This window comes from Hemitrygon akajei, chromosome 22 (assembly GCF_048418815.1).
Source record: "Hemitrygon akajei chromosome 22, sHemAka1.3, whole genome shotgun sequence".
Lineage (NCBI taxonomy): Eukaryota > Metazoa > Chordata > Chondrichthyes > Myliobatiformes > Dasyatidae > Hemitrygon > Hemitrygon akajei.
This window is the reverse complement of record NC_133145.1, coordinates 58,721,304-58,746,366: the sequence shown is the minus strand read 5'-3', so window position 1 is coordinate 58,746,366 and position 25,063 is coordinate 58,721,304. Positions and strand designations below refer to the sequence as shown.

Below are 25,063 nucleotides of genomic sequence, written 5' to 3'. Positions count from 1 at the left end.
AATCTAGTTGATTTCAATGGGCTTGGTTTAGTTTTATTAGAAGTTGTACAGACCTGTGAGTAGAATGATTGGTGCTTACTTAACATCTCAAATTAATGCACCTTACAATAAAGCAATGTCCCGACTTGTTGTTTTGGCAAGAACTATGAAGTAAAAACAAACTTAGAACCAAATCACACAGAGCATTTACTTTGAAATATTTAGGTAGCAAAAATTTTAATAAATTAGAACATAGTTTCAAAAAAACATGATTGCATAGAAAAATTGTTAATGTAACTTCCTTCAATATTCCAGTCTAGTTATCTACTGTACAAGATAAATGTACAAAGTAATTTTGGAACACTTGGGCTTTACAGTATTAGTGTCAGACAGGGATCATGTGTACGCAACCATGTTGAGTGCTGAAGATGATCAAGTAGCTGAGATGCAACAGAAAAACGGATCACTAATTCAGCATTGATCTTGGAAGAATAGTAATAATCAAAGTAGTATTTATACTAAAACATCTCAGGAGACAGTATCATACAGTCTTCATGGACTATACAGAGGTAAAAACTGACCTTCAGATTATCAGTAATTTGTTTTTAAAAGAGTTTGTTAAAAGACGAGCCTAGCAAGAGTGTCAGTGGCGGAGGACATGATCTCACCCTACCACAGTTCAATGCATATCCACTTGTGCATCTCTGAGCTTTAGGAACATAGGGTTGTGCTTTGAATTAGTTGAGCCCTTTTTAAAAAAAACTGCAGGACTTGGTTGACCATTAGCAGATGTTTACAGTGTTGGGGTCTTGCTGTACTGAAACGAGGCCATCTGCAGCTGGCGCTGGGCACGCTCAGCCTCCAGTTCTCTGAAGTACACATCGTCATCATCACGTGTAATCATTTCCTGCAGCTCTCGGATCTCCTCCTCCATCTTTACACGTAGCTCATTCTTCAACTTCTGGAGGGCCTGCAAAGAGGAGTCAAAATGAATTAACAACTTACCAGCTGCACACGTTAGCGATGGACACTGATGTTGATTGGCACCACTCTCAGCAAACTTGCTGCAACCTTTAGAACATTAGTGAGTAGTCACATCTGTAAATGTAAACTGTACTGTGGTGCAACTTGCTTTGACATTCCTTTCCCACTGACGGGTAAATTTCATACACCTTTGTGAAAGTTTACTGGAGCAACTTAGCAAAGCCAGGCAGTATCTATGAAAAAGAGTACAGTTGACATTTTGGGTTGAGACCCTTCATCAGGACTGGAAAAAAAGACAAGGAGTCAGAGTTGGAGGGTGGGGGGAGGGGAGGAAGAAACACAAGGTGAAACTGGGAGGAGGGGAGGTGGGAAGTTGATTGGTGAAAGAGATACAGGGCCGGAGAAGGTGGAATCTAATGGGAGAGGACAGAAGGCCATGTAAGAAAGGAAAGGGGGAGAAGCACCAGAGGGAGGTGATAGGCAGTTAAGGAGAGGAGGGGAGAGAAAGAAATGGGACTGGTGAAGTGGAGGGAGGCATTACTGGAAGTTTGAGAAATCAATGTTCATGCCATCAGGTTGGAGGCTACCCAGACAGAATATAATGTGTTGCTCCTCCAACCTGAGAGCATGGCCTCATCACAACAGTAGAGGAGACAGTGGACATTGGTTATTCCCATTTTTCCCCCTTCATTTACTCTACTGCACCCTCAAAGAACATCAATAGATTCATCAAACATGATTTTCCTGTCTTGAATTGGTCTGTAGGGAACCTATATACCGTATCTGCCCTGTCTTTTCCATTTCTGTTAATATTTTTTGCTTGTTTATTCTCATTCCATTTTCCATTTCTTTTAAAAGTCTTAAAAACTAAACAGGAGCAGTACTACAACCATGATAACAAGTTAATCTTTTAAATTTGCCAAAGAGCAATAAGTGATGACTGCGAATTTAACTTCAACAAGAAGATGGCCCCTAATAAAGAAAGGGCAAATGCAGTGGAGTAGTCGATAGCTGGTGCATCACTCCAGCTTCTACTGTGGCTAAAAGTAAAAATCTTCAATGAGACGGTTTGGAGAAAAGTTCACACATGGAATTCTTGCCTTGACTACTGCCATCAATATTTACAGGTGTTTGATAACAAGTGAATATTGGTCTAGTTATTAAGGCTGGACTATTGAGTTCCATCCCAAATGGAAGTTGCTAGGAGCACTAAAGGCCATGAGATATTGTTACAAGCTATCCATTTCCCACAGGGAATCAAATCTGAGAACCTTGTCTAAGCTTGAGAAATGGGGACATCTTTGAAATGGTAAACTTTGGGAACAACTTGGAGAATGACAAATAACTAGCTTTGCTAGTGATGTTCTGGTGCTGTGAACAAAGTGGGTTTCTACAGAACAGTCGGCCCTCCTTATCCGCGGATTCTGCATGCGCAGATCAGGAAAACCCGGAAGTTCTCTCTCCAGCACTCGTTGCTTGTGCATGTACAGACTATTTTTTCTTGTCATTATTCCCTAAACAATACAGTATAACAATTTACATAGCATTTACATTGTATTAGGTATTATAAGTAATCTAGAAATGACTTTAAAGTACAGGCAGTCCCCAGGTTATGAATGAGTTCCATTCCTGAGTCCGTCTTTAAGTCGGATTTGAAATTGGAACAGGTACATCTGGTATTATTTAGCGTCAGTTAGTCAAACATTTTTCTTAGTATATAGTACATATTTTACCTTTCTATGCATATAAAACACTTAAGAAACATACGTATTTCAATAATTTAACCACTGCGTTGCTTAGTAATAATCAGGGCAGGGCCTTTCACATTCTCCATTAAAATTGTTCCGATCATTGACCAACTGTAGCCTAACACTTTTCCAATGACCAATGCCGTTTCACCTCTTTCCAATCGCATTATTACTTCCACCTTATTTTCAATCACGCTCGTGATTATTTTTGTGAACAGAAACACTGAGGATTCAGAGCTGCGCCTCCAGGTCCTAATGTCTACCGTACGGAGACATGTTAAATAAAGTCTGGGGTTCCGCTGGGTCCTAATGTCTACCGTACGGAGACATGTTAAATAAAGTCTGGGGTTCCGCCAGGTCCTAATGTCTACCGCACGGAGACATGTTAAATAAAGTCTGGGGTTCCGCTGGGTCCTAATGTCTACCGTACGGAGACATGTTAAATAAAGTCTGGGGTTCCGCTGGGTCCTAATGTCTACCGTACGGAGACATGTTAAATAAAGTCTGGGGTTCCACTGGGTCCTAAAGACCACGGCACTGATAGATGTTAAATAAGGGACTTGAGCATCCGTGAATTTTGGTATCCGCGGGGGATCCTGGAACCAATCCCCCGCAGATAAGGAGGGCCGACTGTAATATGTAACCTGGTTAGCCAGGATCTGCTGGACTAAAGCAGAGCAATACTCCCATGTGGTTTCTAGCTGTTTCTTTGCATGTCCTAGAAAATACCAACGTATTGGTAGATCAATTGTTTACATTTACTAGGGATGGGGGAAGAGCCACAGAGAACACAATGGGAATGTGAGAGGGTAGATCAACAGGCAACATATGATTGCTCTGCTGTAAGCCAGCAAAGGACCTAATGGGTTAAATGGCCTCCTCCGGTGCATAATAAGTGGGAAAGCGAAACACTACCTTGTTCTGTGCCGCCTCTCGCATGTGAACTTTCTGCCGCTCTTGTGCCAGAGTTTCCGCCAGCATTAAAAACTAGAACAATAAAGGATCTCAGTTAGATAAGTGAATTGCAAATTCTAAACAGTTCATTGCACGATTATATGTTTATACTGAAGCAGGCATAAGTGTACAACTGCATCTGAAAGGTTCCTCACCTTTTTCATGATGTGCAGTCATGAAAGAACTTCATGATTAAGGGTTTGTATGATACTCAAAATTGCACTGCAATTACTGGCAAAATTACTTTTCAAAGGTTGTGATAAAACAGTGCCAGAGCAATCTCTTCTACTCTGCCACACCCATAGCCTACCAGCCTCTTCGTTTTCTGCCTCTTAGGGAGGGCTGGTGGCACGAAAACCAAAGAGAGGATAGATCAAGAACTCATCTAAATCAGTTTGTCCAGCACACCTTCTGCGAACTAAATCACTCTTGTCACCTGTCTGGAGTCCTCTTTCAGTACGATTGGACTTACCCAGGCAGTTAATCAAGACTGCATTACATCAAAACTTTATCTGATTGCTTGGACTTTGGTAGTGATGAACAAGCCAATTGTTTGGTCTCTTGGAATTACTATTTATTACTACAACACACTTGTCATTTTTAATATAAAAGAGTAATGTCACTATTTCAGTGTGATGGCCCTAATGAACAGAAGTTGCAATGTTACTGGTATCCCAGGGGGTAAAGTGTAGGATACCAGACACTATCTATCCATGTTCTGACTAGTTGCACCACTGCATGGCTGGGGGGGGGGGGGGGGGGGCTCCACTGCACAAGATTATTAAAAAAAAAAGCCGCAGGGAGTGTTATAAACTCAGCCATCTCCACCATGGACACTAGCTTCCCCAGTATCAGGGAAATCTTCAAAAGGTGATACCTCACAAAAGCAGCATCCATCATTAAAGACTCTCACCATCCAAAACGTCCCCTCGTCTCATTATTACCATCAGTGAGGAGGTGCAGGAGCCTGAGGACACACTGAATTCTTTAGAAACACCTCCCCTCCAGCATCAGATTTCTGAACTGTCCATGAACATTTCCTCACTATTTTGCTCTCTTTCGGTACTTGCCAGTTTTAATATGTTTCTTTTTGTAACTTAGAGCACTATACTGCTGCTGCAAGACTAATTCCATGACGGTTTCTGCATTATTGGACAGAGATGTACATGAGACTGTCACTCTGTTTCCTATTAACTCTGACAGATACTGTAAGTATGACCATTTCCAGGGCACTTTTCAAAGAAGAACTGGTGAATGCTTAATGCCTTCAGTAAAACTTAAGTGACACCCAACATTGCAAGAGGGTGGTCTGGTCAAATTACAATATTACTGTAAGCAGGACTTGACTGTGCTGAGGCAGGGTGGTTTCTGCTCAACTGTGAGGTTTAAGTAGGTTGTAACTGGCAGAGTACTTGGTTGTCTCTTAAGGATTCTGGGCAGTTCAAACAAAGGCTTAAATGTAAATACAAGTTATTCTCGTTACCTCTGCGTTCCAGCCAAAATGGAGAGTTTACCAGGGACTAGCTTTCACATACCTGATCTCGATAATAATTCTCCATGGACTCCAACTCCTCCTGTTGTCGCTTCTTGTGCTCCTCCCTTTTCTCTTTGGCATAAGCCTTCAACTCACGCAGTCTCTCCTTCTGAATCTCCAAGCCCCCTTCAAACAAGTTCTTGAAAATCTTTAGGATTGTGTAAATAATGAAATAATTAATTACATTACATTTAGACTAGATTTATTAGTCAGACATACATCAAAACAAACAGCATCATTATTTTAGATTGGTCATACATCCAGTAATTCAAAGTTCAAAGTACAATAAATTTATTATCAAAGTACACGTGTCACCATATACAACCCTGAGATTTGTTTTCTTGGAGGCTTCCAAGAAACATATTAGAATCAGTGAAAGACCACACCCAACAGCATGGATAAACAACCAGTGTGCAAAAGACGACAAACTGTGCAAATACAAAAAGAAAAAAGGATAATAGTAATAATAAATAAATTTTATTATCAAAGTACATATGCCACCATATGCAATTTGAGATTCATTCTCTTGTGGCCATACTCAACAAATCTGTAGAATAATAACTAAAACAGAATCAATAAAAGACCACCCAACCAGCGCATTCAAACAGGCTGCAGAAGACAACAAGCCATGCAAATACAAACAGAAACAATAATAACAATAAATAAATAATAAATATCAAGAACATGACATGACAAGACCTTGAAAGGGAGTCTACTGGTTGTGGGAACATTTCAATGATGAGATGTGATAACTGTTCCTGAACCTGGTGGTACAAGTCCTGAGGTTCTTGTACCTTCTTCCTGAAGACAGCAGCAAGAAGAGAACATGTCCTGGGTGGTGGGAGTCCTTGATGATGGAAGCTGCTTTCCTATTACAGCTATACAGTGATGGGGTGAGAAATTATCCCCACTGGCTGAGAGGTAATAACTATTTCTAGACCTGGAGATGTGGGTCCTGAGGCTCCTGTACCTTCTTCCTGATAGCAGTAGCAAGAAGAGAGCATGACCTGGGTAGTGGGAGCCCTTGATGATGGATACTGCTTTCCTGTCACTGCACTCCCTGTAGATGTGTTCAATGGTGGGGAGTACTTTACACATGAACTGGGATGTATCCACTAATATTTTTAGGATTTTTAGGATTCAAAGGCATTAGTGTTTCCATACCAGGCCGTGATGCAACCAGTTCATATACTCCCCACTACCTCTATAGAAGTTTGTCAAAGTTTTAGGTGTCATATTGAAGCTTCACAAATTCCTAAGGAAGTGTGGCACTGCTGTGCCCTCTTCATAATTGCACTTATATGCTGGGGCCCTGGACAGATCCTCTGAAATGATAGCATAGAGGATTTTAAAGTTGCTGACTCTCTCCATCTCTGTTCGCCTGATGAGGACTGGCTCTCGAGTTATCTACAATGAAAATGGTGATCACTCGGGTATGATTTTCAAAACATCTCTGTAGTCTTTGTGGTCTTTTCTGTGGAGTGAAAGATGGTAATGAATTCTGGGATGCCTGTTACTGGTGATGCACAGCAATGGTAAGGAATAGCTGGTTCTATAGACTTGGATTCAGGTGGTTGTGGTTAAGGATCAGGAGTTGTAGAATTAGAAATTTAACAACAAATTTCACAACGTATGCCAGTGATACTAAACCCGATTCTAAATGCAATTGCCAGCTGCTAACTCACACACTCAATGTTTTAGGAACAGCTTCTTCCCCTCTGCCATCAGATTTCTGAATGATCCATGAGTACTACCTTGCTATTTTTGCTCTCTTTTTGAACTACTTTAATATTCTATATATTTCTTAATATAATTTATAGTATATATTTATGTATTCATGAGATACAGTATGCCAGTGAAAATAAACGTAATTCTGATCAATAACCTTGGATGTGCACTTGCTAACCTCTAATCAACAATTGGTATTTAAATAGGATGCATAATTATGCCTTTCAACTTATCCAGTCCATCCTGACCCAGGTTAGTAACTCATTAGCCCCTTGCTCTAACTCATTGCCTAATTTCCCCCAGCATATATTACACACAGGTAGACACACTTACTAATCTTCTGGGAAGAGATTAGCAGCTGGGCAGGGGAAGAGATCCAATAATGTGGTCAGAGTCTCCCTTTAAGCATAGTTCAGCAGCCCACAATGACTCAGGGAAATTCCTGGGCCAAGGCCACTCCTTGGAATCAGGATGGGATTCAGAAAGAGCCCATGGAGGAGCTCACAGAAGCCCAGTGGAAGCAGCAAAAGGGAGGGCTCTGACTCATAAAGACTGTAGCTATTTCAGCCTCATTGGAGCCCTTATTAATAATAGTCATAAGAGTCACAGAGCAAAGATCCTTGTACCTAACCAAACTTCTCTTAGATGTTAAGCCTGCATCCACCACTTCCACTGGCAACTCCCTTCACAGTCTTACCACTCTCTCTCCCCCCAAGTGAAGAAGCTCCGCCCTCATGTTCACCTTAATCTTTCCCCTCTAATTGTAGTCTCAACCAACAGTGGAAAAATCCTGCTTGCATTTACCCTATCCATACTGCTCGTTATTTTGTATACCTCTATCAACTCTCCTCTCTCACTCCTATGCTCCAGTGAAAAAAGACCTAACCTATTCAACCTTTCCTTATAACTCAAGTCTGCAAGTCCCAGCAACATCCTTGTAAATTTTCTCTGCACTCTTTCAACCTTATTGACATCTTTCCTGTAGGTAGCTGACCAGAAATGCGCACAATGACAAACATTTACCTGCAATCTACAGCTTTTACTCAACTGTCAACCCCAGGGCTAATTATTTTTTTTAAGATAGTAATCCTAACCTTGGTTTTTATTTTAACTCAATAGTGTGTACTGTCCCCACTTCCAGAAATGTAGCCTACCAGTCACCTAACTGTGGAACCGGCCAATTAACCCATCCTCCCTTGGCTCATTACTTGAAGATGGTGCTGTAATAGATGAGATGATATCAGGTACCATCTTAATACAGTAAACTCCAAGACCATGGCCTCAACACCCCCTTGTGCAAATGGATCCTGGATTTCCTGACAAAAACCATCTCCATCAGCACAGGAGCACCACAGGGATGTGTGCTTAGCCCCCTGCTCTACTCACTTTACACTATGACCGTGTAGCTAAGTACAGCTCCAACACCATATTCAAGTTTGCTGAGGACACAAAGACAAGAAAATATGCAGAGGCTAGAAATCTGAGCAACACACACAAAATGCTGGAGGAACTCAGCAGGCCAGGCAGCATCCGTGGAAAAAGAGTAAACAGACGATGTTTTGGCCGGAGAGTACATCACGGGTAAAACCCTCCCAACCACTGAGCACGTCTACATGAAATGCTGTTGTAGGAAAGCAGCATCCATCATCAAAGATCCACACCACCCAATTCATGCTCTATTCTCACTGCTGCTATCAGGCAGGAGGCACAGGTGCCTCAGGAATAATTACTACTCCTCAACCATCAGGCTCTTGAACAAAAAGGGATAACTACACTCATCTACTGAGATGTTCCCACAACTAATTACCTCACTTTAATGGCTCTTTATCTTGATATCTCATGCTCTCATTATTTATTGCTTTTTTAAATATTTGCATTTGCACTATTTTTTGTCTTCTATGCTCTTGTTCTTTCACTGATCCTGTTTACAGTTACTATTCTATAGATTTGTTGAGTATGCCCACAGGAAAATGAATCTCATGGTTGCATGTGGTGACATGTACATACTCTGATAATAAATATTACTTTGAACTCTTACAAACTCTGCCATTTCATCATGGCTGATCCATTTCTTTCTCATCCATCAAGGACTCCCACCACCCGGGTCATTACCTCTTCTTGCTACTGCAATCAGGAAGGTGATACAGGAGCCTCAGGACCCACACCTCCAGGTTCAGAAACAGTTATTACCTCTCAACCAGTGGGAATAACTTCACTCACCCCATCACTGTATAGATGTCATAGGAAAACAGCTTCAATCATCAAGGACACCCACCACCCAGGACATGCTCTCTTCTTGCTGCCTTCACCCCTTAACCCTTCATGCCCTGACTAATCAAGAATCTATCAACGTCTGCCTTAAAAATACCCACTGATTTGGACTCCACAACCAACTGTGCCAATTAATTCTGCAGATTCACCACTCTCTGGCTGAAGAAATTCTTCCTCAGCTCTATTCTAATTGGATGTCCCTCTAATCCGAGGCGTGCTCTCTAGTCCTAAACTCCCCCACCATAGGAAACATCCTTTCCACAACCACTCTACTGAGGCCTTTCAACATTCAATGGAGTTCAATGAGGTCCCTTCTCATCTTCTGAATTCCAAGGAGTACGGTGCGGAGCCATCAAATCATTCCTCATATGGTAACACTTTCATTCCAGGAAATTAAAGGGTTATTCCCTTCAATCCTTCTTCAAATTCCCCACTGACTGACTTTGATTTATAGACACTTTAAAATGACAATGTGTATGGCCATACTTTTCCCACCTTGCATTGGCTAACAAACCTGAAATTACTCAGTCTAATGATTGCCCTACACCAAGGCTGTAACCGGAAGAGACAGTCTTCGCTGTTTGTGTTCTTGGTTCTTCTAGTGGCCTAGTCCTGGCACTGTATCAACCTGCCTGGAGTATTCTACAGGCCCTCAAATGACCTGAAGGAGATAGAAGACTAAATATATGGTGAAATTCCTGAGAAATGCAAGAACAAGAAATAATCATTGCCAGCAGACCAGCTCCACGTGGAGTGAAATTACAGTTGGAGTGAGTAGCTGTGGTGGAGACACGTAGTTCTGGCTCTGTCACAGTTAAAGTAATCATGTTCAACCTAGGAGAATGTCAGATGAGGAGGTGGGGAGATGGAGGAAGATGATCATCGAAGAGGTTAGGAAAGATAGAACTGAAAAATTTCCAAGTTCCATATGAAGGATAAGATGATGTTTCAGAAAAATCGAAGGCTTTAAAAAAAACCAAATCAGATTTTAAAAATCTTGTTGCTGCATAAATTTCCTTGGTAAAAGCCTGCCCAGATCTCCCAGGACCAAGGATTTATCTCTTTTCTCAGGTTTTTTTTTTAAAAATACATAGCCTTTTACTGACACAGCAAGAAGTCACTGCAGAATAATTTGCTTCATTCCAGTTAATCCGTTAGTCATAGAGGAAATGCTGTGACCATCCACCCTCCTAGATTTGATAAATCTCCAAGGTCATCCCTCATTCTCTTTCACTCTAGGGAAAAGTCCCAGCCTAAGTGGTTTCTCTTTGTTTAAGCCCATGTCTTAGGTGACTGACATCCTTGTGAATCTTTCAGGGCAACATCCTTGTGAATCTTTTCTGCACCTTCTCTAGTTAAATCACAGCCTACCTACAGTAGGACAATCAGAATTACACACAATACTCCAGGTACGGTGTCGCCAATGTCATGTTGGTGAGAGCGTCCCTGCGAAATTGTGCACAGCTCTAGTCACCCTGCTATAGGAAGGATGTGATTAAACGAGAGGGGGGTAGAAAGGGAGCAGGAGATGCAGTTGATCTTTGCTGACCAGCAACAGTTCCCATGCCTCACCCTTTCTTCGCGAGTCCTTGCTCTCATCATCTTTGCACGGAGCTGGACGTGATAGTCGTTGTAGTATTTCTTGGCACGAGCAATCTGCTGCCTCTGTTCCTTCATCTTGTTTTGGGCCAACTTCTGTTGCCGGATTCGTTCCTTAAACTCTTTCTGAAGGAAAAACAGGAACATAGTTGAGCGGAAGGAATAATTTTTCTGTAATAGCTACCAGCGTAGTACCACAAAAGCTTTACAATGTGTACATATTTATCTCATCAGTGGCAGGAGATTTGGTACGTCACCAAAGTCTAGCAAATTTCTACAGATGTACTGTGAAGAGTATTCTAACTGGTCTGCAGGGAACCACTGCACATGATGGGAAAAAGCTTCAGCAGGTTGTAAAATTAGCCAGCTCCATGGTGGTTACTAGCCTCTCCACCATCTTCAAAAGGTAATGCCTCAAGGCAGGCTCGAAGGGCCGAAGGGCCTACTCCTGCACCTATTTTCTATGTTTCTATGTTTCTATGAGATGGCAGCATCCATCACTAAAGAACTCCACCACCCAGGCCATTCCCTCTTCTCATTGTCCCCATCGGACAGGAAGTATAGGAGTCTGAAGACCCACCTTCAATGTGTTCGGAACAGCTTCTTCCCTTCCACCATCAGATTTCTGAATGGATGATAAACCCATGTACACTATCTCACTGTTTTTGCTCTATATAACAGTGTATGTACTGCACTATACTGCTGCCACAAAACAAAAACATTCATAACATATGTCAGTGATAATAATAAACCTGATTGAGATTCTGCCGCTGAAATCACAGAAAGGGAACGGAATTCAGAGTGGGTACCTCCAGCTGAAACAGCTAAGGTAAAAGAAATTACCTGTACCACATTGGATATGCTCAGATTTTTGCAGTTAACATTTTTCTAAAAACTGAGACTTGAACCCACAATCTAATGGATATGTTAGCAAGAAGATTACTTTTTGAGAAATTACTATCTCTTGCAAAAGGCAGTTACCATGCTGGTGCAATCCAAAATAATGACACATAAATGTGCTATCTCTTTCAATGTTATTTAATTAAAAAGCCTCTGCAAGTCTCACCAGCCGCTGGTTATGATCCTGTTCTTTTTTAATGATGTCCATCAGCAGATCGTGCTTTCTTCGAGCGTCTTCAATCTGACAAAGTGAAAGTGGCAGGTATTAGCCAGGAGGGTTTACCCAGTGTCATGCAATATTTGAAAACACCAAACAACCCAACCCCTTCTCCCAAACAATAAGGTAGATATAACTCACAGCTGACTGGAGTTTAGCTTGGCTCCGGTCTTGTTCAGAACTGGACCTAGTCAGCTGTTCTATCTGCCTGAACTGCTGCTTCCACATTCGGTTCATTGTGTGTGGAGAGACTGAAAGATAGGGGAACTCTTCAAGTAGCAAAGGAAGGAGGTCATTATCATGTACCTTCACTGCAAAGGAAAGAGCATATTTAGGCAGCCTTCATAGGGTTTAGACTTTAACAAGAGAAGTGTTCAATTGCACAGTAGAAAGAAGCCAAGACTTAAAAGCACAACTTTGATCAGAACAGCAGACTGAAGTTTACCAATCAAGCACCAGGTGGCAGCAAACATGAACTGACGCTAGAACACCAGCAGAGGGCAGACAACACACTTTATTCAAACAAGTCAGGCCTCAAGGGAGAAAATAATCACATTCAATATATCATGGATTATACAATACTCAACCTACAAAAACTGTCTCTTATTCTTCAACAAAAAATGTTACAGGAATTAAGACAAGCAGCCATGAAATCTCTCACTCACACAACTGCCAGTGAATGAGTCAAAGACCACCAGAGATTGTTTGACACCCAAAAGGAGAAACAGGCAGATTGCAGCTCTCACAAATGCAAGGGATTCTGCAATGCACACGAAAAATGCTGGAGGAAATCAGCAGGTCAGGGAGCAACTATAGAGGGCACAACAGACAATGTTACAGGCCAGGATCCTTTGGTGGAGTGGATTGGGGCACTGGACTCAGGCCAATTTGTGGAGGCTCCTGAGGGGGAGCTATCCCAAGTGGAATCCACGGCTGGACACCCTGCGTCTGTACGACTAGCCTGGACCAGTGCAGGTCTCAGATCCGGAACAGAAGCTCACGTTGTGCAGTACTAGTTACCAATGCACATGTCTGTGCATGCTAGTGGCAAAATCGTAAGATTTCATGGCACATCATTACATTTCCTCCCCGTGCTTAAACAATTCTGAGGATGGTTCCAATTGAGGGGTAGTCTCGGACTAGAGGGCACAGCCACAGAATAGAAGGACGTCCCTTTATTACAGAGATGAAGACGAATCCCTTCCGGTAGAGAGTGGTGAATCTGTGGAATTGATTGCCACAGTCAGCTGTGGAGGCCAAGCCATTTGGGATATTTAAAGCAGAGGTTGATAGGTTCTTGATTAGTAAGGGCAAAGGTTATGGGGAGAAGTTCAAAGTACATACAGTATATGTCACCATATACAACCCAGAGATGTTTCCTTGCAGGCATTCACAGCAAATCCGAGAAACGTAATAGAATCAATGACAGACTGCACCCAACAGGATGGGCAACTAATCAATGTGCAAAAGATAACAAACTGTGCAAATACAAAAGGAAAAACAGAAATAAAAATAAGCAATAAATATTGAGAATATGAGATGAAGGATCCTTGAGAACAAGTCCATAGGTTATGGGAACAATTCAGTGATGGGGCAAGTGAAGTTATCCCCTTTTGCTCAAGAGCCTGATGGTTGAGGGGTAGTAACTGTTCCTGAACCTGTGGTGTGAGTCCTGAGGCTCTTGTACCTTCTACCTGATGGCAGCAGCGAGAAGAGAGCACGGCCTGGGTGGTGGGGTTCCTTGATGGTGGATGCTGCTTTCCTGTGACAGAAAGCAGGAGATTGGCTTGAGAGGAAAAATAAATGAACCACAATTGAATGGCGGAGCAGACTCGAGGGACTGAATAGCCCAATGTCTTTATAGTTTAAATGGCATATTACAGGAAAGCTTTGTCATCAGCAGTGCAAATCCAATTATTTTCTTATCAATATCAACGGTCCTGAAGTGTACAGGGTTGAAGAAATGTTAAATGCTTGCTGAAGCAGAGGATGTGAGATAAGGAGCAGGCTGTGCAGGAGCTGCAGTTAATCCTCGAACTGGAGAGTATTTAACTGTAGGGGCTAGTTGATGCTTTGTCAAAGAAGTTTGGAAAATTGAGTTCCAAATTGACAAGGGTTCAGCAGCTGTGTGGTAGAATGTACACTTCTCCCAACAGCCAATCTTAGACATTTTAAAAGATTTTTTTGCCAATTTCCATCTGATAATATGGTAGTTTATGGAGCCAAGAGCATGACTGAATAACAATGAATACTAGAACACTAAACAACTGGATAGTTGAAGAGATTAAGCAATACATAATGATTAAAGGACACCAGGTTTATAAGCAGTTCTGCACAGAGCTTTGGTATTTCTCAGCATAGAGACTGAAAGAATGCACAGAAAATTTACAAGGATGTTGCCTGGACTTGAGGATCTGTGTTATACGGAAAGGTTGAATAGGTTAGGTCCTTTTTACCCCTGAAGAGTAAGAGAATGAGGGGAGATTTGACAACATTATGGGAGGTATAGATAGGGTAAACGCAAGCAGGACTTTTTCCCCACTGATGTTGGGTGATGTTAGAACTAGAGGTTATATTTTAATAAACGAAGGTGAAATATTTAAGGGAAACATTTCACTCAGAGGATGCTGCGAGTGTGGAACAAGCTGTCAGTGAAAGTGGTGGATGCAGGTTCAATTGCAATACAAGAAAAGTTTGGCTAAGTACATGGTTGGGAGGGGTACAGAGGGCTATGATTATCAGTACCGCCCCACTTTAGGATCATCAGGAGAATGGAGATCACAGGACGCAGGCAGGGAGTGCAGCCACTTGATGGCCATTATTCCCAATCAGATTACCCAACTCACTTTTGCTATGTTCCAGAACCATTCTGGAGTCTAGAGTCTATGACTCCCAATCTTGTTTCCAACCCTGCTCTATCTTGACCATCTTCTGATTCAAGCGAGCCATACTTTCTGTCTTTCCCCAATTCTCCTCCCTCTGATCCATTATCTGTAGCCCAGTCCAGAATCATTAGGTCTGAAATTCTGTTTCTGAATCCTTCCCAATTCTTTCACCATTGTCCAAGCCCAAAGTCCGACCTCGTCTTTAATCATTTACCCATTCTCCCTGTCATCTACAACCTGGGTGCTGCCTCCTGCCAATTAAACTGAACAAATGTATCTTGTTGATGGTCGTACTGACTAGGCCAGCTTTCCCCTGAACATATGACAGTGAAACAAATGAAAGCAGAGATTAAAACAACGGCAGCAAATACCATGGTAAAGTTCAAATGGTAGGGAGTGTTGGCGGGTACAGGATGGGTGCTTTATCCAGTGTACTTTGGCTCCGTTGTAGTTCTGTACAATTATACTTGGTGGTTCCACAAGTTAACACGTTTTTCCTCAAAAATCACAACTTCCCATTCAGCAAAAAAATCAAGCTATTTCTTTGAATTCTTACTCGGTGTTGCTTTCCTTGGCTTTGCCACTCCTGTTGGTGTCCACTGGCCATGCTTTGGCTTTCGTGGTGTGGTTTTTGCAGAGTAAACTCTCTCTGGCTGAAGGGTTCTTGGAGTCTCTTTGAAGATATTTTCTTTATATTCTTGTTCCTTCATAACAGATGCAGAACAGATGTCAAGTACCCGACAGGAGTAGTCTGCTGGTTTTATTTATTGACCAGAACATCCCCTCCCACTGTGGAATGAGTTAGCACATTTTATACAGGAATAAAAAAAATGTAATGTTGTGAGCCAAAATACAGTGCAACTCATTTCTACTAAAGAGTCTTCTGGATACGTCCAAAACTAATAGTCCAGTGGTTAAAGCTCTCTGTCCTGTGGTTGGGACAGAGCAGGTAAAGTCATTTTGGAAAAAAAAAAGTCACCCATTCAATGACTTACTGTTTTCTTGACTTTAGACTTTTCTCTTCCAATTTTTGCTTTCTCTTTTTTCTTGTAATTTTCCAGTTCTTGTCTGTAATGTTCATTCACAACCTGCAAGGTGAAAAATGTATAGGAATTTGTCAGGGAAGGCACTTACAATGAGCATCTTACTACAAACCTAGATTACTAATCAGTCAATGTTTGCAAACTCCCCTGAATTAACAATTTCTTGTTGGAATGGGAACACTTTATTTAAAGAAAAACACAGATCACACTTCTTCCAACATAAAAGACTTGCAGATGGAAGATTCTATAGCCTTTGTTCAATTTCTGTGTTCTAAAAACGACACCTGAACAAATTAATTTTATTCTATACAAAACTGTTATACAAGTGCATGACTGCTCAATCCTATCAAGGGGAAAGGATGCTTCAAAGCATTGGTCCAAGTGATCACTGGGAGCACAGTGACTTGAAGAGAGCAACTTGGCTTCCTCGACTGGTCCATTCCATAGCAGTTTAAAAAATTAGACAAAGTCAGGTACAAGCTACAGCCTAAGGTGAAGGCCATTCATAACCATGCTGTCCGCAACCAGACATCTGGTGGTTTATGCTGGATCAGATGAGTGAGTGCCACTAGGGACCAAAAGTATTAGTGCACTCATAGATAGGTCATCCAAAGAGGAAGAACTATCAACAATATACTATACAGTCCATAAAATACACATTTTAATACTCAGAGGTTTATTAGAATTTTTTAAAAAAGAATGAAAAAGTCAAATAAAAGAGATAGTGCAAGGGAACAGAAACAGCCAGTAGCTTCAGTCCAAGGAAGCTTCAGCCAGTGCTTGGTTATTCTGCCAGCTCGTTACCTTGGATTATATCATGGATAGCACAGAAGTGTCCTCACACCAACCTCTGCTGCCTCTCCACAGCCCTGTCATCTCTGCTTCCAACAATACTAACAAAAGAACCGTGCAATACAGATGATGTTGCTTCTATCATGCTAGCATCTGACTCGAAATTTACAATATTTCATTCTATTTCAATTTTAGATGCAAGTACCTCTTGCTCTGACATCCTAAATCATGAAATAGATTTTTGCCATTCACCCTATTCAAAACCCTTACAACAGTTCTAAATCTCAATGTCCCTGCTTTTTCCCCCCTCTACACCAATGGATGGGTGATCAGTACTGGATACATCCTGTTGACTGGATTTCACAGCACATCAGCCCATCCAACCAGGATTACAATGACTGAAGTTTCAAGGAGAAATCAGCAGGTCATATTCACTGTTTCCATGGTAACATACTCACGTTTCCACTATCAACTGTGTACAGTATATCCCAACACAAGATTCAACAGTAAATATTCTTCAGCTTCCTGTGCTTTATGAATTTACTGAAGAAAATGCTTTACATTCAGTCCAATGGAATCAACTATCTGCATCACAGTCATCTTACTGTTTATTTCTCCCAGAAAATCTCAGAACGGGAAAACTATGACAGAAGCTAATCATTACTGTTGAGTCCAAACTACAGGACTTCAAGAAACTGGTTCAAAGTGGAAAACAATGTAAAGATACATGCACAGAAGCCCCATTAAAAGGGAGAAGTTCTAATGTCACTTCAAATGCTGAAGTATATTGCACCCTAATAGTTAAAGGTTAAATGTCAGTCATTACATTAACTATGCCCAATGGCAGCATATACTGTACCAGCCTTTCTCAATCTTTTTTTTGCCCTGAAGCAACCCTTGAAATAACTTTGAGGTTTCAGGGAACTCCTGCATAAAAATTATTATATCTAGAACACAGGGTACATTAACGTGATCAGTCAGTTGTAGATATAATAATCCAAAAGTAATTGGCAACACTCTTTTGAGTAGAGGATGAATCTTTAGCCAACCTTTCATGAAAAAAAAAGTTAAGCTTAGCTTACCTTTCTTGAAATTAATCCCTTTCTTTCCCTTTCATAAATTTAAAAAACTCATAAGGCAAACATAATAAATTTCTCAATTCTGGGTTGAACTTGAGAAAAGAATACATGGATTTCACTTTCAAGTGAAATGTAATAATTTCTATCCTTGCTAAACACATGCAAGAAGTTGAAAACGGCAGCAAAATGTTCATTGCTTTCCTATGAATGCCAGGATACTCTTCCTTCACAGAAATCCAGAACTTGTCCAGTTGTTCATTTACTTGTCAGTAAATCTCATCTTGAGTGCATGATCAAAGTGCAGCTCACAAAATTCTTCCTCTTCTCTCAAAATCAAGTTCCCAGGCTGAGCAGAAGATTTGGAGAAAAGATCCCTCACCCAGTCATACACTTGCGTCGAAAGGGAGGAAAAATACTGCTCAATATTGCTCTGCAGTTCTTCCAAGTGGTTTTCAATAAGACTTGAGAATTTCTGATATCCTTCCTCACTGTCAAGCCCAAGCAGCAGTGGAAACATTTCAAGATTTCCTTTGCAACATGATTTTTCCAAAGATTCAGTTTCCTTTTAAATCCAAGAATCTTGTCACTTAAAGTGAAAACATTTTCTCCAGGGCCCTGCAGAGACTTGTTCAACTGGTCCATATGATGAAAAATATCTGTTGTTTAGGCTAGTTTCTGCTGCCATTCTTCATCTTCAAAGCACTCAGCAAAATCTGGCCCACTATTTTCTTGAAGATACTCCTGCAATTCATCTTTCAGCTCAGACACCCTGTTGAGATCTCTTTCTCTGTTAAGCCACCGGATTTCTGTACGTAACGGGAGATTGGTGTGCTCTTCGTCCAGGTTTTCAGTTTTTTAAAAAAACCATTCTCGAGTGAACTGGTATAAAGCTACTAAATAGCTTGCTCCCTGAGTTTTTACTGACTGCGACTTTATTTTCAAAAGCTTTAATCTGTTTTAAGGTTGTAATACTAGTTTAAAATAATCAGCACTTTTATGTGTCATATGGCTGTGATTTGTACAGAGTGTATTTTCAATTTTGCTGGAGCCTTTGCTAAATTTCTAAGTTGTTTGTCACAGACTAGGTGCAATGGAACAGGACAACTTGGATCACTAGTCCATGTAAAACCCATTGTAGAGATGGACTTGTTTTCTATGTTGTTGCACTAGTGCAATGAAAGGACTCATTAGATTGTAATTCTTCATCATTAACTTTATCAGAATTGTCTGCAGGCCTAGGCCTAGAATCCTCCTCTTCAAAAATCGCCACTCTGGACCATTTTTAGAATGAAAATTTCCCTCCAGTTTTTGACTACATGGTAAGCGTGTTTGCTCCCACGAGTCAGTTGGTGCCACAGAAGGGGAAGTTGGGGGAGGTAATTCGAGAGGGAGTGGCTGACATCACGCCCAAGTTGTACAACTCTATTCAATGCTTGGAAAATGCACTGCATGCTCAACAGCCTTCCATCCTCCCCTCCATGCAATACTGTGCTTGTCAATTGTCAAAGGCCTCTCCATCTTGCATTTTAAAAAAAACTGGGAATGGACTCAACCAAACAAACGCAGTCCTTCTGCGCACTGCCATCCTGGGCTAAGACTGCTAACAGAGCAGCTCAATCACTGCCCACCACAGTCAGAGCTAGCATCAAGTGGTTCATGCAGTTCAAAAAACAAGGATAATATATATTTTTAAACACAATCTCTTGTGTAACCCCAGTTGAGAAAACCTGACATATACACTCACAGTATAAAACACAGACACAAACTCAAATGCTGACGGAACTCAGCATGTCAGGCAGCATCTACCGAAGGGAATAACCAGTCGATGTTTTGGTTTGGGGTTTTCATCAGACTCCCATGTGTTTATGATATACATTCACAGTAAAGATCTAAGAATCCTCAGTTTAATCATTCGAAATTCTGTTGGTTCTACACGTTCACCCCCAACCCACCAGAACACAACTTCCCGTGCTGCTTTTGGACTTGCTGGGTCCCAATTCCACCAGGACACAACTTCCCATGCTGCTAGGACTTCCCAAACTTGCTAGGTCCCGATCCCTACACTCTTTTTAAACTTACCGGTATTACTGGGAAATTTTATTGGCACTGTATAACATCTTAAGAAACTGTTGGGAAATCAATTGAAACAACCACCAACAATCTGTAAAATCTGCTAGTCTGGTTCCAAAATCCTTAACATTCTCAATTATCGGAGTTTCACTGTATTTGAAAAGGAATAATTTTATAACTGTGCAGGAAAAATTAAATAACTTACAGCAGTATCAATAAAATTGAAAAATTACAGAGGAAGTTTAGAGAAAAAAGGATGTTGCCGGGTCTTGAAGACCTGAATAATAGGGAAAGGTTGAATAGGGCAGGATTTTACTTGCTGGATCGTACAAGAGGGGAGATTTGATAGACATATACAAAATTGAGGAGGTATAGATAGGATAAATGTACATAGGCTTTTTCCCACGAGGTTCAGTGAGACTAGAACTAAAGGTTCTAAGTCAAGCGTAAAAGGTGAAATACTTAAGGGGAATCTGAGGAGGAACCCCTTCACTTAGAGGGTGGTGCACCTGTGGAATGAACTGCCAGCAGAAGTTCGGTAGCAACATTTAAGAGAAGTTTGGATAAGTACATGGACGGGAGGGTTATGGTCAAAGTGCAGGTCAATGGGACTAGGCTTGGCATAAACTAGATGGGACAAAGGGCCTGTTTCTGTGCTGTATTACTTTAGGACTCTATAACAATAGTAATTGCATAGTATTGGGATGCAGTTATGTAGTATAACTGAATGTTCTCGGAAACTGTGTGCCGAGCAGAGCAGCTCATGTTGTGTCTACAGTGTATTTGTTGAGGGGCTACCAGCTGTGCCTGGTTAAGTATTTGTCCAGCTGTAACTTGCCTTTGCTTTCATCCTTTGCAGGTCCATTTCCTGCTGCAGCTCCCTGCGAATTTTCCGCATTTCACCCTTTGAATCTTTATTGAGAGCGTCTTCAAACTCGGCCAGTAGTGTTTGCCGAGGGGGTGACGGTGAGAGCGAGCGCGCTCGGGCACGTGCTGGCTTCCTGAGGAGTGGCGTCACTTTACATTTGGCAAAAGGCAAAAGCAAAATTCAATATTTTCAAATATGACCAGTTTAAATTATTATTTATCAATAAATTGTCTCCATTAAGGAATTGCCAGTTTGTAAACATTGTGCTTTAGCAGAGACACCCACTCATGAACATTTTTATTGAAAATACATAATCATTTACATTACCCTGAAAAATCACTCATCTATTTGCATTACCTAAAATACTGGTTCAAAAATGTCTTAATTGCCAGTTGGAGTTTATTTAGGCCAGAGACAGCTGTGTTTACCCTTCAGCTCTACAGATTTATAAATTAGACAAAGTTAATTAGATATCATAAACACAAGATATTCTGCAGATGCTGGAAATCTAGAGCAACACACCCAAAATGCAGGAGGAACTTAGCAGGTCAGGCAGCATCTATGGGTGGGTGAGAAAGGGGTTTGTTTTGCTGTTGTTATCATGTCTTACTCTGTTGTTCTTGTTGCTTGTGTTGTTCTGCTGAACATTGTGGGCATGCTATGCTAGTGCCAGAATGTGTGCCTCCAGCACGTCCTTGGGTATATTAGTTGGCAAAATAAAAGCAATGCATTTCACTGTAAATTTCAATGTATTTGATAAATAAATCTCATTCTGAATAAATCCAAATCTGAATCTTTGAGGTAGGTGAAGATGGTTGGGCTCAGGTCAGTGCCCTGGGATGACTGACCTTTGACATCTTCTGTGTTCAGTATGGCTCCAAGCATTGGATTGCTTCCCTTCAAGACTGCTTGCATGGTGAGGTTGAGTGGTGTGGGTTGACACTTTTCCTGGAGCAAGTGGTGGGGGAGGGTCGATGCTTTTGCTGCTGGTTGTGCATAGGGTGGGCAAGGAGGGGGTCTTTGGGATTCTAACGTTCATTCTTTGGGGTTTTGTGGATGTCTGTGAAGAGTAAGGATTTCAAGTTGTATACTGTATACATTTCCAATATTTAATTGAACTACTGAAGACACTCTGCCTTCAGTATGACCATACTTGGAGGAAATGTTGCCCTGATGTCAAGGGAAAATCAAAAGCTGTGATGATGTCTGGAGGCAGGTGGTCATGGTACACCCCAAAAGCATGTTATTGAAACAAGATTTTTCTAAAGATTAGTTTTATTTGTCACATGTACAATGAAACATGTTGCTTGTGTACTAGCCCTAATCTGCATGCCTTTGGATTGTGGGAGGAAACTGGAGCAGCCATAGAAAGCCCACACCATCACAGGGAGAACATACAGACTCTTACAGACAGCTGCAGAAATTGAACCCGTTTGCCACCGTACAGACACGGTAACAGTGAACAGTGAATGGGGTTCAATTCCTGCCACTGAGTTTGTATGTTCTCCCATATGGATTTCCTCCTACATCCCAAAGATGTACAAGTTAGAATCAATGAGTTGTGAGCCCACTATGTTGATACCAGAAGCATGGAGACAGTTGTGGGCTGCCCCCAGCACATCCTTGGACTGTGACAAATAAATGAACATGTACTTTGATGTACATGTGACAAATACTGTTAATCTTTAAACCTTTAGGACTAGTGTGTTCTGTGTACACCCTGCACTCAGCAGCTTGCTTAAGGCTTGTTCAGGAATACCTCTCAGATCTGTGATTCCTACTGCCCAAGTTGAAACACATGGTAACACCATCAGTTACAAAATCCATTCTGCCTCACACCATAATAGGCAGAAATAGACCTCAATCATTATAACATCCAGCACCCTGGGGATCCTTACTCAAAAGACTCAAAGGAAAACCTTTAACAGAAGGAATGAGCTGTTCAGCTCTACCCACTCCAGGACTGCAAGAGCTGTCTCAGTGTACCAATGAAGAACGAAGATCAACGGCAAGGAGCTGGGATTTACCGTAGCTGCAGTAAACACCATCTGCAAATGCACCGTGGTTATTTGCCTTAGCTTCTCCAACAGCACCTGTGACATCGACCACCAGGAAAGACAAGGACACCAAAGACCATGCAAGTACCTCAGAGAACTTACTAACCTCAAGAGTAACATACAACAATAGGTCAACTATGGGATGCAATGCCAGGTGTGGTGAAAGATGCAATGGTAGTATTCAAAACAGACCATAACCATTCTGTGAAGTCCCAGCTCATATGACTTGGAAGTAAATTACTGTTAATTTTTATTGATGAACCAAAAAAAAACCATCCTATCTGGATGTATCCCAGCTTGGTACGGCAACAATTCTACACATGACCACAAGAAACTGCAGCGACAAACAAGAGAAAGTCTGCAGATGCTTGAAATCTGAGCAACACACACAAGATGCTGGAGGAACTCAGCAGGCCAGGCAGCATCTATGGAAAAAAAGTCCAGTTGATGTTTTGGGCAGAAACCCTTCGGGAGGACTGGAGAAAAAAAGCTGAGGAGTAGAAATGAAAGGTTGGGGGAGGAGAGAGAGAAACACTAAGCAAAGGGTGAATCTTGGAAGGGGAGGGATGAAGCAAAGAGCTGGGAAGTTGATTGGTGAACGAGACAGAAGGCCATGGAAGGAGAATCACCAGAGGGAGGCAATGGATGGGCAAGGAGATAACATGAGAGAGGGACAAGGGGATGGGAAATAGTGAAGGGGGAGTTGAGGCATTACTGGAAGCTTGAGAAATTAATGTTCATGCCATCCGGTTGGAGGCTACCCAAACTGAATACAATGTGTTGTTGCTCCAACCTATGTTTGGCCTTATCCCAGCAGTGGAGGAGGCCATATTGGAATTGGAATGGGAAGTGGAATTAAAATGGGTGGCCACTGGGAGATCCCATTTGTTCTGGCAGACAGACCGTAGATGCTCAGCAAAGCTATCTCCCAATCTACGTTGGGTCTCACCGATATACAAGAAGCCACACCGGGTGCACAGAACACAGTACATGACCCCAACAGACTCACAGGCGAAGTGTTGCCTCACCTGGAAGGACAGTTTGGGGCCCTGAATGGTAATGAGGGAAGAGGTGTAGGGGCAGGTGAAGTACTTATTCTGCTTGCAAGGGTAAGTGCCAGGAGGGAGATCAGTGGGGAGGAATGAATGGACAAGGGAGTCGCGTAGGGAGCGATCCCTGTGGAAAGCAGAAAGTGGGGGGGCTGGGGAGGGAAAATGTGTTTGGTATTGGGATCCAGTTGGAGGTTGCAGAAGTTTCGGAGAATTATGTGCCGGACACGGAGTCTGGTGGGATGACAGGTGAGGACAAGAGGAACCCTATCACTGGCAACGTGATGGGAGGATGGGTAAAAGCAGATGTGCTTGAAATGGAAGAGACAGAGGAATTGAGAGAAGGGGATGGTGTTTTTACAAGTAGCAGGGTGGGATGAGGTATGGTCCCGGTTTATAATAGACATCGGTGGATAAGCTGTCTCTGGAGATAGAGACAGTGTTGAGAAAGGGAAGTGTCAGAAATGGACCAGGTGAATTTGAGAGCTGGGTGGAAGTTGGAGGCAAAGTGACTGAAATCGACGAGTTCAGCATGGGTGCAGGAAGCAGCACCAATGCAGTCGTCGATGTAGTGTAGGAAAAGTGCGGGACAGTGACCAGGAACCGCAGAGAGTTGTGGACACAGCTCAGCACATTGTGGAAAGCAGCCTCCCTTCTACAGGTTCTAATTATGCTGGTTGCCTTACTGATGCAGTGAGAAGTATAGACAAAGACCCAACCCACCCCAGACATTCTCTCTTCTTCCTTTTTACCCCTGGGCAGAAACCTGGAAATGTGTACAACTAGGCTCAAGGACAGTTCGTACCCAGCTGACATTAGACTATTAAATAGTTACCTAGTAAGTTGGACTTCTGACCTCATGAGTTACATCATTATGATTCATTGTGATTGTTTACCTGACCACAAGAGTGTCTGCAGATGTCGGAAATCTTGAGCTGGAAGAACCCGGCAAGTCAGGCAGCATCAATAGAGAGGAATAAACAGTTGAGATTTCAGGCCAAGAGCCTTCAACAAGGCAAGTCTCAGCTGAAACACTGACTGTTTATTCCACTCAGATGCTGCATGACCTGCTGAGCTTCTCCAGCATTTTCTGTGTCTTATTGTTTACCTACACATTCTCTGAAATACATTTTTCACTGTCTCTTGATACATCTGACAATAATAAACAGATTCAAGTTGTCACTGAACCTAAATTCTAGAACTCACTCTCCTCCAGTGCTACAAGAACATCTCGAGTAAAAAGACTGCCATGCCTCAAGGTGGCGCTGCACCACCATCATCTCTCCAGGTCAGCTTAGAGTGACTA

At 41.9% G+C, this 25,063-nt stretch overlaps 1 protein-coding gene across 2 annotated transcripts in view; it reads right to left on the bottom strand.

Moving 5' to 3' along the window:
- Positions 1-185: 185 nt before the first annotated feature.
- Positions 186-25,063, bottom strand: part of LOC140714789 (centrosomal protein of 95 kDa-like) — a 53,363-nt gene continuing 28,485 nt past the window's right edge. For both annotated transcript variants that reach the window (XM_073026361.1, XM_073026362.1), the window contains exons 14-22: positions 20,622-20,800; positions 15,795-15,887; positions 15,356-15,503; positions 12,056-12,225; positions 11,864-11,938; positions 10,771-10,923; positions 5,201-5,347; positions 3,627-3,698; positions 186-949 (exon numbers count right to left, since the gene is read on the bottom strand). In XM_073026361.1, the coding sequence (XP_072882462.1) occupies positions 773-949; positions 3,627-3,698; positions 5,201-5,347; positions 10,771-10,923; positions 11,864-11,938; positions 12,056-12,225; positions 15,356-15,503; positions 15,795-15,887; positions 20,622-20,800 (1,214 nt within the window). In that variant the 3' untranslated portion in view covers positions 186-772. The remainder of the gene's footprint in view (positions 950-3,626; positions 3,699-5,200; positions 5,348-10,770; positions 10,924-11,863; positions 11,939-12,055; positions 12,226-15,355; positions 15,504-15,794; positions 15,888-20,621; positions 20,801-25,063) is intronic.